Consider the following 13,128-nt stretch of genomic DNA (forward strand, 5'->3'; position numbering starts at 1 on the left):
AGGGATTAATTTTAAAGCCAATTCAACGTATAGAGTCAATTTGATATTCACACTCTTATGTATATAATTAGTTTTGTAATGATAATTATTTTATTTTATAAATAAAAATATTAAATAATTAATTTAAATGAATTAAATAACAATTTTTTACTAGTAAATCATATGTATTACACAAAAATAGAAAACTCAACTTCGATTAAGAATATAGCATATTTTTTCACTCTAATAATAATTTTTTAAATAATGTAAATAATCATAATGTTATCTATTTTTAAAATAATGCGTCGCAAACAAATCTAATTGAAAGATCATTGGAAGAAGACAAAAAAAAAAAAAAAAAAACGTAGGAATTAAAACTCTCGTCGTTGCTCCTTTGATGGCAGGCAGGGTAACCCATTTCTAACGAGTTACGAGAACAGGCACTGGGTGTGTTTGTAAGTTTGGAAAATCTACTCCTTTGTACCAAACCATATCTCATCATTTCGATTTATCATGTTTTCACTTTAACCTATCAAAATTTCCATATCTGCTCACTTATTATCTATCTATTTCAGTGGTTTTTAGATTCTAGATTGTGCTTTAAATATCAAGGTACCAGATCTAAATCTTACCTTTTTTCTATTTGTTTACTAAATTTCAGGTTGTATATCTTTAATACTTTGTATCTGTTGTTTGTTGTTGTATTTGTTCCTTAAAACGGAAAAGGAAAGTTTAATCCTTTCTATGAAAATTTTCCTATAGATGTGTTTATTGAAAACCCATTTCCTAACTTTTTGAGATTTTTACTTGGTCACTGTAATTCTCAATGAATTCTGGTGGCTGTGTGTTCTGTTTCTTTCTTTGATAATCTGTTAGGGTTTTGTTTTATAATTAAATCTTAGATTTTCAAATTTCCGCTCCTTTTGATACCCTTTTTAATGTTCTGTCTGATTCAATCCTTGAAGATTTTATTAAAATAACCACTTTCCATATTTTAGCTACTTCATTTCTTCTCAATTCAATCAATTTGAGTTCAGGGGTGTCCCGGTTTATACTCTACTATCATTTGATTAGTAGTTAGAGCTTTATCTCCAAATTCCACAACTTTAATATCTTTGGTTAGTGGGTTTTGGTTAGAAGATGGATTATGGTAGAGATTTTTCCAGTGCAAACGTTGTCCATGTAATTCCTGGAACAGGACCTGAGAATTGGTTTCCAAATTCTACTGATTCTAGTTCTGTTTGGGCCACAGAAGATGATTATCATGCTTGGAACAACTTCGACAGCCCTTCCGATAGCACTCCCTCCAATTCGAACTTTCAGTCCTCCCATACGCGCTCTGGCAGTGAACCACCAAACAAGAAATCCAAAAACAACTCCCAAGAATTGACTTCCAAGAAATCCATAGGGAAAATGTTTTTCAAGACCAAACTGTGCTGCAAGTTCCGGGCTGGCACATGCCCATACGTTACAAACTGCAACTTTGCCCATAGCATAGAGGAGCTTCGACGCCCGCCTTCAAACTGGCAGGAAATTGTAGCAGCACATGAGGAAGATAAAGGGAATATAATGGAGATAAGAGAGGAGTTTCAAATTCCATCTATAGGGGGATTTGGAGGGGATTCACAGAGGTCTTATAAAGGGAGACATTGCAAGAAGTTTTATACAGAGGAGGGGTGCCCATACGGAGATAATTGTACATTTTTGCATGATGAGCAGTCAAAGAACAGGGAGAGCGTGGCAATAAGTTTGGGGCCAGGAGGGTATGGAGGGGTCACAGGAGGCGGAGGGACAAGTGGAAGTGCGAGTGGAGGGAATGTTAAGCCATCAAATTGGAAGACAAGAATTTGTAACAAGTGGGAACTCACTGGGTATTGCCCATTTGGGAGTAAGTGCCATTTTGCCCATGGAGCTGGAGGTATGTCCTTTTAATTATGAATTATTGATTAGGAATTATCTGGGTTTTGTACTTTCCCTTTTGCAGGGGCTAGAAGTTATTTGCTAGTAACGTTTCCTATTGATATTTTTTTTTGCTCTAACTTAACTTAAAAGTTGTGAATCCTTTGATGTAGAAAGAGATGTTTGATTGCATGTGCTCCAGTTAAAAAATATGACAGAATAGTCTTTATATATATATATATATATATATATATATATATATATATATATAATTAAAAATAAAAAATAAAAAACCTAAACTAAGACTGTTTGTTTGCAAGGGGGAAAAAAAAGCTTGTCTGTAGAGGAAATTTTTTTTTTTTTAAGAAAATGATTTATATTTTATTGTTTGGTTGCAATATTGAAAGTTGGTTGGAAAATATTTGATGAAATTCAGAGTATTATTTGAAAATTTTAACTTTCTTTCAATAAATAATTTTAAAATATTAGGAATTGTAAGGACTTCATATTTTTCTCTTTGTAGTTGAAAGTTATAGAATATTAAAAGAATGGTTAAATTGTGGTTGTTGTCAATCATTGGCATCAATAATGGCAATGGCCGGAGATGATTAGGTTGTGATCATTGCATTAGTAGGACTGTTCCTATGTGACTCCCAATTTATTTCTCTTTTTATAAGTTTATGAAAGTATGAAAAATTATTTCCAGTTTTAAACAAAAGAAATCATTTTCCTTGAGAATATCTTGGTGTTTTTTTTTTTTTGAACAGGAAGTCATTTTCTGTTTAGTAATTTTCCTAAAGTACTGCAAGCACTGTAAAAGTAGAATATGTTTTGCAGGAAAATGTTTTCTGCCAAAAAAGTAGAGCCTGAGTGGAAGAGTTTGCTAATCTGCCATGACTACATTTGTGTATAGCAGTGTTGCTTGTAATGGATATCAACTTCCCATTTAAGGATTTCTTTTATCATTTTTAATGGCATAGTTTGATTCCAAAATTGACTTCTAAGTACTTTCTTGACTAGGAAAAAATGCCTCAGTTGTGGGGTACTTTTAATTTGAGTAATTTATTTTAGATTGCCATTGCCTATCAAGATGAGCTTTAGGACAAAAGTGTGTAAGTAAAATACAACTGTTTCTTTAGTTGTGCTATTAGGACTTTGGTGTGTGTTGGTGAGTGTAATGCAGCAAAAGAACTACAGATGGGGAATGCTTAGATATTATCCTTCACTGTATTTAAGATATTCTTCTAGGTAAGTGGCTCTGGAGATTTAAGACCGAAACACCACCACCCCACCCCACCACCCCATCTATACACCCCCTCTTCTCCTCCCTCCTCTCCTTCCTCCTCCCTTATGGAAAGGGACCACTAGCACTAAAGCCTACCTGTGTTTTAGCTTATTTGAAATTTGCCCTTAGTTTACTACTAAAAAAAAGACCTCGAAGTTTTGTGAAAGAGTGCTGCGAACAACCCTGCTGTCATTGCCTCTTCACCAACATCACAGTCCGGTTACTAGATGAACTTACTGCCACCGCCAATCAACTGGAGACTTCTAGGCGATCCTTCCAGTGTACTTCTAATCACCAGCAATTGCCTGGAGTTCAAGATCTGTTCAGGTCAGAGGCTATCCCACTCGCAACCTGATCTACCCTTGACAGTTTCCGACATCTGGACCTTTCTGGAGCGTTGCTTTCCGATGATCTGCAGTTTCCCACTGTTAGGAAACCTTATCTCGGAGCCCCTAGAGTAACAACTGATCTCCTTCTACATCCTACTAATGCTGACATTAGCCATGCCACGTTAGCTTGACAGCTCAGTTTGCCACATCAGCACAATTTCAACTTGATCCTCTTTCACTAATTTTGGGAATTCTGAATTTTGTTTTGGCATTAATTTTGGGTAAAAATGAATCCAAACTGCTGAAATTTGAGTTTTCTTTAATGAGGTATGCTACTTTAGTTTGAAGTCATGCTGTGCACTCAAAGAATACAAGATGACATTAATAATTCTAAGGTACAATTAGATGTCATGGGATAAAATTCAAGGATTACAAGCTGAAATTGGTGACTATTATTAATAGCTTGATGAAATATGTTATTTGATGGATTTATATGGTGGTCCTAACCATGCTCCTAGTGGTTTATTTGATGAGTATTGATCTATTCAACAAATCTTACAATTTAGGGAGAAAGCACTTGAAGAATGTAAGAATGAGTATCAGATTCAATAGACTTGTCAACAAATCAAGGAAAGGGAACTTGAAGAATTTGGAGCGTGGAAAGAAGCACATTTGTTTCAATTGAGAGACCAGTTGGATATATAAAAAGTATTGAAAATATAAAAGCAAGAAGCCTTGGAAATGCATGGAAACTGCAAGAAGAGCAAGAAAAGCAACTTGAAATTGGGGAGAGAGAGAGAGAGAGAGAGAGAGAGAGAGAGAGAGAGAGAGAGGGAGGGGGGGTGGGGCACTCGGTTGGAAGCAAGTTGAAGATGAAATTGAAAAAGAGCAACTTGAAATTGAAGAAGATCAAGCTACAAATCCGATAAAGGAAATTGAAGAATCCAAAGCTGTGATTGTTGAGCCTTCACCTGTTGAAGAGTCTATTTTACAGCAAGAAGTTAATCAAGTCTTGGAGATTTCAATGGAGATCTAAAACAATCAAGTCATGGAGTCAATGAAAGTTGAAGATCCTATTGAGTTGAAGAGCATTTTAACTATTGTCCCAAGCCAGGATAAAGGAGGAAGGTTGCAGTAGGTGACAACCAGCGTAAAAATTTCGTCACACTGTATGATATGGATTCAAATGATATAAACGTTGGGGCGTCCTCTACTAACGACGCGCTACATCAGAGCCCGGGTGTAGTGATAAATATGCAAGGGTGTAGGGCGTTCACCGAAAGCGACGCGCCATGCCAGCGCCCGGGTGTGGTGTTAAGTCCATAGGACAGATAGTAGAACAAATAGTGGAACAGAACACAAGATAGATATAGAAAACAATAGAAGATATCATAGAAGGAGACCAATTAGGAAGGAGCAGGATAGGAGGAGGATCAGGGTTGGTACTTGGAATGTTGGATCACTTATAGAGCTTGTGGATACCTTGGAAAGGAGAATGGTGAATATTGCTTGCATTCAGGAGACTAAATGGGTAGGAGAGAAAAGTAAGGAAGTGGATAATTCAGGGTACAAACTGTGGTTTACCGGAAAGGAGTGTAAGAAGATCGTAGTGGGTATAATCATAGACAGAACATTGAAAGACGCAGAGTAGCGATGAAAAGAGTAGGAGATAGAATTATACTAGTAAAGCTAGTACTAGAAGGAGAAACAATAAATATAGTTAGTGCTTATGCCCCACAAATAGGACTAGACAGTGAGAGTAAACAAAGGTTTTGGGAAGATATGGATGATTTAATGCAAAGCATACCGAATGAAGAGAATGTTTTCATTGGTGGAGATTTGAATGGACATGTAGGAAGTGATAGGCAAGGTTATGAGAATATTCATGGAGGTTTTGATTTTGGCAGTCGAAATGAGGAGGGGAAAAGCATCCTGGATTTTGCTATGGCATACGACCTAATACTAGCAAATACCTACTTTATAAAAAGAGAGTCACATTTAGTGACTTTCAAAAGTAGGCAACATAGAAGTCAAATCGACTTCCTCTTAACCAGGAAGACAAATAGAGCTCTATGCAAGGATTGCAAGGTCATTCCAGGAGAGGCTTTAACAAGTCAACATAGGTTGGTGGTCTTGGATGTCAAGTTTAGGAACAATTCAAGTAAGGTTAGAAGAAATAGTCTAGCTCGAACAAAGTGGTGGGAGTTCAAAGGAGAAAAGCAAGTGAAGTTCAAAAATGAGCTTCTCGAGTCCGAAGTATGGAAGCTAGATATGGAGGCCAATGATATGTGGATACAGATGGCATCAAAGATTAGAGAAGTAGCTAGAAAAGTACTTGGAGAGTCTAAAGGACATGGACCACCCTCAAAAGAGAGATGGTGGTGGAATGAGGAAGTACAAAAGGCAGTGAAGAGAAAAAGGGAACGGTATAAGAAATTACCTAAATGTGATAATAATGAGGCATATGAACAGTACAAGATAGCAAAGAAAGAAGCAAAAAAGGCAGTTAGTCAAGCAAGAGCACAGGCCTTTGAAAACTTATATAAGAAACTTGGAACTAAAGAAGGGGAGAAAGATATTTATAGATTAGCAAGGAGTAGAGAAAGGAAATGTCAAGATCTCAATCAAGTTAGGTGCATTAAGGATAAAGAAGGAAAAAGTGTTGGTAAAAGATGAGGACATTAAAGAAAGATGGAGAAATTATTTTAATGATCTCTTTAATAATAGTCAAAATGGTAATAGCGTTAATATAGATTATAGAATAATAGAAAAGAATGTAAATTATACTAGAAGGATTCGATCTTTAGAAGTAAAGGAAGCACTTAAGAGAATGAAAGTGGGTAAAGCCTGTGGACCCGATGAAATACCAATTGAAGTGTAGAAGTATTTGGGAGATAGGGGAGTGACATGGTTAACTAAATTATTTAATAAGATTCTAAACTCAAAGAAAATGCCTAATGAATGGAGGAAGAGTATTTTAGTACCTATTTTTAAAAATAAGGGAGACATACAGAGTTGCTCAAACTATAGGGGAATTAAACTCATGAGCCATACTATGAAGTTGTGGGAGAGAGTTGTGGAGCATCGACTACGTCATGATACTTCTATCTCTCTCAATCAATTTGGTTTCATGCTCGGTCGTTCAACTATGGAAGCGATCTTTCTCATTAGAAGCTTGATGGAGAAATATAGAGATGTGAAGAAAGATCTACACATGGTTTTTATTGATTTGGAGAAGGCTTATGATAATGTTCCAAGAGAGGTCTTATGGAATGTGTTAGAACAAAAGAGGGTATCTATTAGGTACATACAAGTATTGAAAGATATGTATGAAGGAGCAACTACTATTGTGCGCACAGTGGGAGGGGACACAAGTGATTTTCCGATCTCAATTGGATTACACCAAGGATCAGCCATAAGCCCTTACCTTTTTACATTAGTTTTAGATGAACTAAGAAACATATACAAGAGAGTATTCCTTGGTGCATGATGTTTGCGGATGATATTGTTCTGATAGATGAGACACGAGAAGGAGTCAATAGGAAGCTAGAACTTTGGAGAAGTACTCTAGAGTCAAAAGGGTTTTAAGTTAAGTAGAACGAAGACAGAATACATGCATTGCAAGTTCAGTGAAGGCCAAACTGGTGATAGGGAAGGAGTTAGTTTGAATGGAGTGGTATTGTCCCAAAGTAATCACTTTAAATATCTAGGCTCAGTTCTTCAAGTAGATGGGGGATGTGAGGAGGATGTTAGTCATAGGATTAAAGCCGGATGGTTGAAGTGGAGACGTGCCACGGGAGTTTTATGTGATTGTAAGATTCCCAATAAATTAAAAGGAAAATTTTACCGTACAGCCATACGACCGGCTATGTTATATGGTAGTGAGTGTTGGGCACTGAAAGAGTCGTATGCATCTAAGATAAGAGTTACAGAGATGAGAATGTTAAGGTGGATGAGTGGTCATACTAGACTAGATAAAGTCCGTAATGAGAGTATTAGAGAAAAGGTAGGAGTGGTGCCAATTGAAGATAAGTTGAGAGAAGGGAGATTGAGATGGTTTGGTCATGTGAAGCGTAGACATACGGAGGCTCCAGTTAGACAAGTAGAGCACATTATGTTAGAGGATAGAAAGAAAAAAAGTGGTAGACCTAAATTAACTTGGAGGAGAGTAGTACAACATGACTTAGAAGCATTAAACATTTCTGAGGATTTAACCCAAAATCGTTCAGAGTGAAAAAAGCGAATCCATATAGCCGACCCCAAATTTTTGGGATAAAGGCTTAATTGAGTTGAGTTGAGTAGATGTTTCCAGGAATACAAAACAGAGCACAAACTTGTTCAAGTCAATCTTGTTGCTACTATCTAAGAAGATTGTATTGTGTGTTCTTCACATCTGGTTTGTAATCCTTCAGCACTTCAAGACTTGAGGACTAGTTTCCCCCAACCAATGGACAACAATGCAATATGGGAAGATAATTCTATTTAGGAATTATTTTCATTGAAAAATTAGGAAATTTAAGAGTTTTATTATTTAGGAATTTTATTCTTATTTGATCTATTATTTTTTAGTTATCTTATTCTTAATTAGGATATAATTAAGGTTCTGAAATCCTAATGTGATTAGGATTCCTAATTCCATAAATAGGACCTAGAGTTTCTAATTATTATTAGTTTTGATTATGATTATTAATACAATTGAGAATTAGTTCTCTTTTTCCTAAGTATTTGTTCCTTGTTCCTACATCACAGGGGAATGAATGCGTACTCAGAGGATAATGTTGGATGGCGAATCATTTGATTGGGGCTTTTGTTAGAGAGTGTATCAATGATGTAAAAGAAAATTTTATTAAAAGTTCAATGCATGCATAGATGCTTACTATGAAAGAGTGCTGGCAAGTCTGTTCAACACCTATTATAATTTTTTTTTTCTCTTTGGTTTTTAAAAAGAAATTCATGACAGTATTTGTTCAAAATGTGCATATATATCAGTTTCCTGATGTACATATGAAACGTACTGCATGGTTGATTCATGCATGACCTATATATGAAGCAAGACACTTTATCTGAAAGGTGAATAAAGTACACCTATGTCCATGAATTTAGGATATGATTAAATATTTGCTTCTCTATTTTGAGCTATAGTTAGAATTTCTTTCAGGGTGGGTGATTTTGAGCTTGTGCAATGTACATATGAATTGCTGTGTGGGTAAATTAGCATGTTCAATATGCCTCATAAATTGGTTGACCTATTACTCTGTCCATTCTATAGGGGCAAGAGTCTTTGTGTTCAACTGTTTCTGCACATGCTGTTTGGTGGGTTTTAATTTTTCTATAAATAATAATATCCGCATGTAGGATGCATCAATATTTTGGGAGAAGGCAAAAGAAGGAGCAAAAAAAGAAAGAAGAAAATGCTCACTCTTCAAATTAAAGTGAGGAAAGGAAAGGAAAAGGAATCCAAGACATTTTGATTCCTTAGTTTATCTAAAACACCCTGCCCTGTAAGGATGCTTAGACATGGTTATGATGATTTGGTGTCTGACTTTGGATGTATGTATTTGAGTACCCTATACCTGATTCCAAACACTGTAGCAGCTGTGACATAGTTCCTCCTTTCTAAAACTTGCTCACATCCCCTTTTTTTTTTTTCTTTTTCTCTTTCAACACATCAAAGTAGACCAATTGGAGTCACCTTCTAAAATATTCTTTTGCCTTCCAATTACGTTATGTCCTTCACTGATGATTGTCCCTTTGTTTTAGCCACTACTCATGCGGAGAAAAACATCAAGAAGTTGTTTGAGCCTCAAGTAGCAATAGCATCTGCATTTTACAGCCTTTCTTCCATTTATGTAGGTAGTGTTAGAAAGAAAATGTGATGACCTCTAAACCTTTCATTAAGTCAATTTCTAGAATGATGGGGTTGGGATGTGCAATGCCTGGCTAAACCACCATGTCTTCTACCCAAACGTTCTGACAGTTGTATCATACAAATTGGAAAGTGACTTTCACTGAGATTTGAAGCAATCAGCTTTGGTTTCATATGTTGAGCCTATGGAAGAAATGCACTTAATGTGGAAGTCACATGTGAAGGGCAACTCAAGACTCAAAATATATGCTTGACTACTCAAATGCCTAATTCTTGTTTTAGAGCTGATTTCTCAAAACTCTTGTCTTATGCTAATCATCTATTAACCATTCTCTTGTTCTCTATGGTTTCACATTTATAAACATTGGTCTTATGATCTTTGGCTAGCGCAGATCTTTTTGGCTTTGAAATAAATACATGCATGCTATTCAACTATTAATTTTGTGTCTCTTTGTGAAATAAAATTAATGCATGGCCATTCAACTTATTATTGTTTATGAGATAGGAATATGTTATTGCATTTTAAATTTGAATTTTAATTTCATTGGCTGCAGAGTTGCACAGGTATGGTGGAGGGCTTGTGGAGTCGGAAGCTAAAGATGCTTCAGTCCCTACTGAACCAAAGCAGGGAGGGGTGCCTTTGAAAACTGCAGCAGAAACTGTGGTTGCATCTGTTACTACAGTTCCCCATTCAGATGTCTATCACCACAGCGTTCCATCGCAAAGGCCATCATCCATTTTGATCCAAAGGCCAGGGCAAAGAACTCATCAAAAATGGAAAGGCCCCGACAAAATCAGTAGGATATATGGTGATTGGATTGATGACATTGAATAGAATATGGAATTGCTTTCCATGGATTAAGGAATCTGATAAGAGTTTAAAATGTTCAACAGTTGATGCAAGAAATGATTAAATGAAGACGGAAATAGTGTTTTAGGAGCTTCAGCTCTTGGGTTCCAGAGCTGGCTTCAAGTGTCAGGAGGCGCCTTGTACGTTGGAGTTCTTCTGCATGTGTAGTAGTACTGTAGCTGTGTGGAATTTGTATTATATTTGTAATCTTCCATCTTTGTAGGCAGTCATAATCACTGGATGACTCATCCTTAGATGAACTGTTATCTTTGTAGTTGAACCACTTTAATGAATTGCCAATCAAGTATTTAACCAAAAGCCTATGAACCTCTCGCTTTCAAGTTGGCTTAACTGAACTCACTCTTCATCTATAGAGTCTTAGTTAATTGTGTCCACATGATAAAACTTTCAGCGTTAAGAAATTACTGTCGTTTGTGCCTCTGAGCTAAGGGAATAGCAAAAATTTTCTTTAAAAAATAGGAATTGGCAAGGTCTTCATGTTCCATGATAACCGAAGGCAAGATCGTCTCTTGGATAAAATCTGAAGTTCTCTCTCAAAAGTTGCTGACACTTAGAGAAACTGATGGAGGGGTGTTTGATAAATTGTATATATGCTTGCCTGCATTGATTTAAAAAGGTAACATGCCTTTAGTTAGCCTTGATAGTGCTTCTTGAAAGTTAGTTACAGAGGACAATCACTTCTAGTTGTTACAATTGACCCAAATAATTGTATTTTTCCACCGACATATTTGGTGGTTGGCAAAAGAAAACAAAATCTAATGGCAAATGTCTTAAGAAAGATTTGGATATGACAAATTCCCATCAGTGTCTAATAGACATAAGGTATAGCACTTGAACACATCGTATTCTTGTATATTGAAGTATATTGAAGTACATTAATCTAACATGCAAGATTCCATCCATATTAATGAAATGTTGCTTCTACATATTTAAGGCCTATAAAAAAATTGATAAAAGACATCAAAATCTCTCGAAATATTTCAATAAAAGATGAAAAAGAAATATTTGAACTTGTACATAATCAACCATTTGTAGGACTTGTGAAGTCACCAAATGTAATGCAACTTTCTGAGTTGTTATGTCCTTTTGAAAATTTTACTTTAACATGATCAAGCAATCTCAAAGTGTATCTATCCTCTTCTTCTCTAGCCACAACAATTGAGTGTCCTGTTGAGTGTGACCTTGAAAATCTCTCTATCTTTTCATGACTTTGATTTTGCTTGTTTGCATCATCACCCACCAAATTGCCTTCAGCATTTCCTGATCTACCTTCCTTTTGATCACCATCATCATCTTCTGCAATATCAATACTTATAGCATTCTCTGCCAAAGTACCATTATTATTAGTTTGATGGTCATTGTTTTGCTCAGATGCTGGAGTTTTTTCTAATGTTTCTCTGGGCAAATCAAGATCACTACGACAAACTGGACATGTTTTATGAGATTCTAGCCAAAGATCAATGCACTCTTGATGAAACACATGATAACAAACTGTTAAAAGCCGAAGCACATCATCATCCTCAAACTCTGCCAAGCAAACAGCACATTCAAGACCATACTTTTCTCGTCGAAAATCTTTCACACTTGAATAACTAAATGTAGGAAAAATTTGTATTAATGCAGGATCAAGACCATTGTTTGCAGGTGAAGAAGCTGGATTTAAATTATTCCCGGAAGTGCTACGTCGTAGATGCCAATTGTTAACCACACTTTCCATAAAACATCTACAAAAATATATAGAAAAGAAACCTAAGAAGAAGAACACCAGAAGAATTACAGTTAGAACTATAGTTATTGGGGGTGAAACAAGGCTTGTTTGATCGGCAGGTAATGGTGGATATGATGATGACATTGGCCGGAGATCGGGTTTCTTCCGGCTTTAATTTAGAATATTTTTGCATGGATATTGAGAGAAAATGAAACAAAAGAATAAGTGAAAAATGGAGATATGATCAAATGGTTGATCATAGTATTAGGAGGTAAGCCATTTGATGTGGAATAAAGATTGGTTTGTTGTCCATGATAGACTACGACTATTGAGCGAGTCCTTCTCAAAAGGTTGAGGAGAGCTTTGTCTGAACATTAGCAATTTTTGCTTCCGCAAATCACTCTCTTTTGCATTTGTTTTTCTTTTTCATAATCACTTAAACACAACCGCTAATACTAATCCCTTCCTTTTCTTTTATATATGAACTAGATCAGATTATGTTAGATATATTTTATTTTTTATTAATTTTATTTTATGAATTGATTTTTTTTTAGAAATGATATTTTTATTTTAAGAATTATATATATATATATATACCCAGAGTTAAAAAAAAAAAAGGTCAAATCACACTAAAAAATTAAATTTAAATTTTTTATGTGGAAAGACAATTATAACCTTACACCTTTAGGTCCAATGAGAGATATGTTCGCGTGCAACTAGTAGATTTCTTGAGTGGTAAATTGTAAGATCATTGAAATGGAATTTTGGTGAGTCGTGAAGTTTACTTGCCCTCTCTGATTAGTAAGTGTTAGCCCATTAACTTTTTACTTTTTAACATCATAACCTCAAATTCAAATGTTGATAATTATCTATCTGCTTTTGGTTACAACAAGTTCAGTATTAATTAATATAATTCAATAGTGTATCTATTTATTTATCTATATTAATATATAAAAGTAAAGGACAATTTAATTTTAAACGAATTTCAAATGATATTTCAAATTTCATTTTATATATTAATATAGATAGATATAGAGAAATGCTAGTGTATGAATAGTGCACTTTATTCTACACAACCAGTGAAGGACGCAACATTTGAATTTAGTAGTGACTAATAAAGTATGCAACATTCTAAAGTCTTTTGTACTTTATTTATAACTTGACTATTTTAAATTTCTTTTTATTACCTAA

The 13,128-nt window shown here is 35.3% G+C and overlaps 2 protein-coding genes across 2 annotated transcripts; one reads left to right on the plus strand and one right to left on the minus strand.

The window, feature by feature from the left end:
* The first annotated feature begins 309 nt into the window (after positions 1–309).
* Positions 310–10,526, plus strand: LOC131173768 (zinc finger CCCH domain-containing protein 12-like). The gene is made up of 2 exons (XM_058135939.1): positions 310–1,897; positions 9,913–10,526. The coding sequence occupies exons 1-2, from the start codon at positions 1,120–1,122 to the stop codon at positions 10,191–10,193; spliced, it is 1,059 nt and encodes a 352-aa protein (XP_057991922.1). The 5' UTR covers positions 310–1,119; the 3' UTR covers positions 10,194–10,526.
* Positions 10,527–11,169: 643 nt separating this feature from the next.
* Positions 11,170–12,082, minus strand: LOC110639364 (RING-H2 finger protein ATL29). Its single transcript, XM_021790280.2, has one exon. It carries the CDS (start codon positions 12,079–12,081, stop codon positions 11,251–11,253), a length of 831 nt encoding a protein of 276 aa, XP_021645972.1. The 5' UTR covers position 12,082; the 3' UTR covers positions 11,170–11,250.
* Between the last annotated feature and the right edge of the window lie 1,046 nt (positions 12,083–13,128).

Source organism: Hevea brasiliensis, chromosome 15 (genome assembly GCF_030052815.1).
Source record: "Hevea brasiliensis isolate MT/VB/25A 57/8 chromosome 15, ASM3005281v1, whole genome shotgun sequence".
In the NCBI taxonomy this organism is placed as follows: domain Eukaryota; kingdom Viridiplantae; phylum Streptophyta; class Magnoliopsida; order Malpighiales; family Euphorbiaceae; genus Hevea; species Hevea brasiliensis.

Excerpts from the sequence above, each read along its gene's own strand:
- LOC131173768 (XM_058135939.1), top strand. The coding sequence starts at position 1,120 with ATGGATTATGGTAGAGATTTTTCCAGTGCAAACGTTGTCCATGTAATT. Across the intron at positions 1,898-9,912 it reads TTTTGCCCATGGAGCTGGAG|AGTTGCACAGGTATGGTGGA; the intron begins GTATGTCCTTTT and ends CATTGGCTGCAG.
- LOC110639364 (XM_021790280.2), bottom strand. The coding sequence starts at position 12,081 with ATGTCATCATCATATCCACCATTACCTGCCGATCAAACAAGCCTTGTT.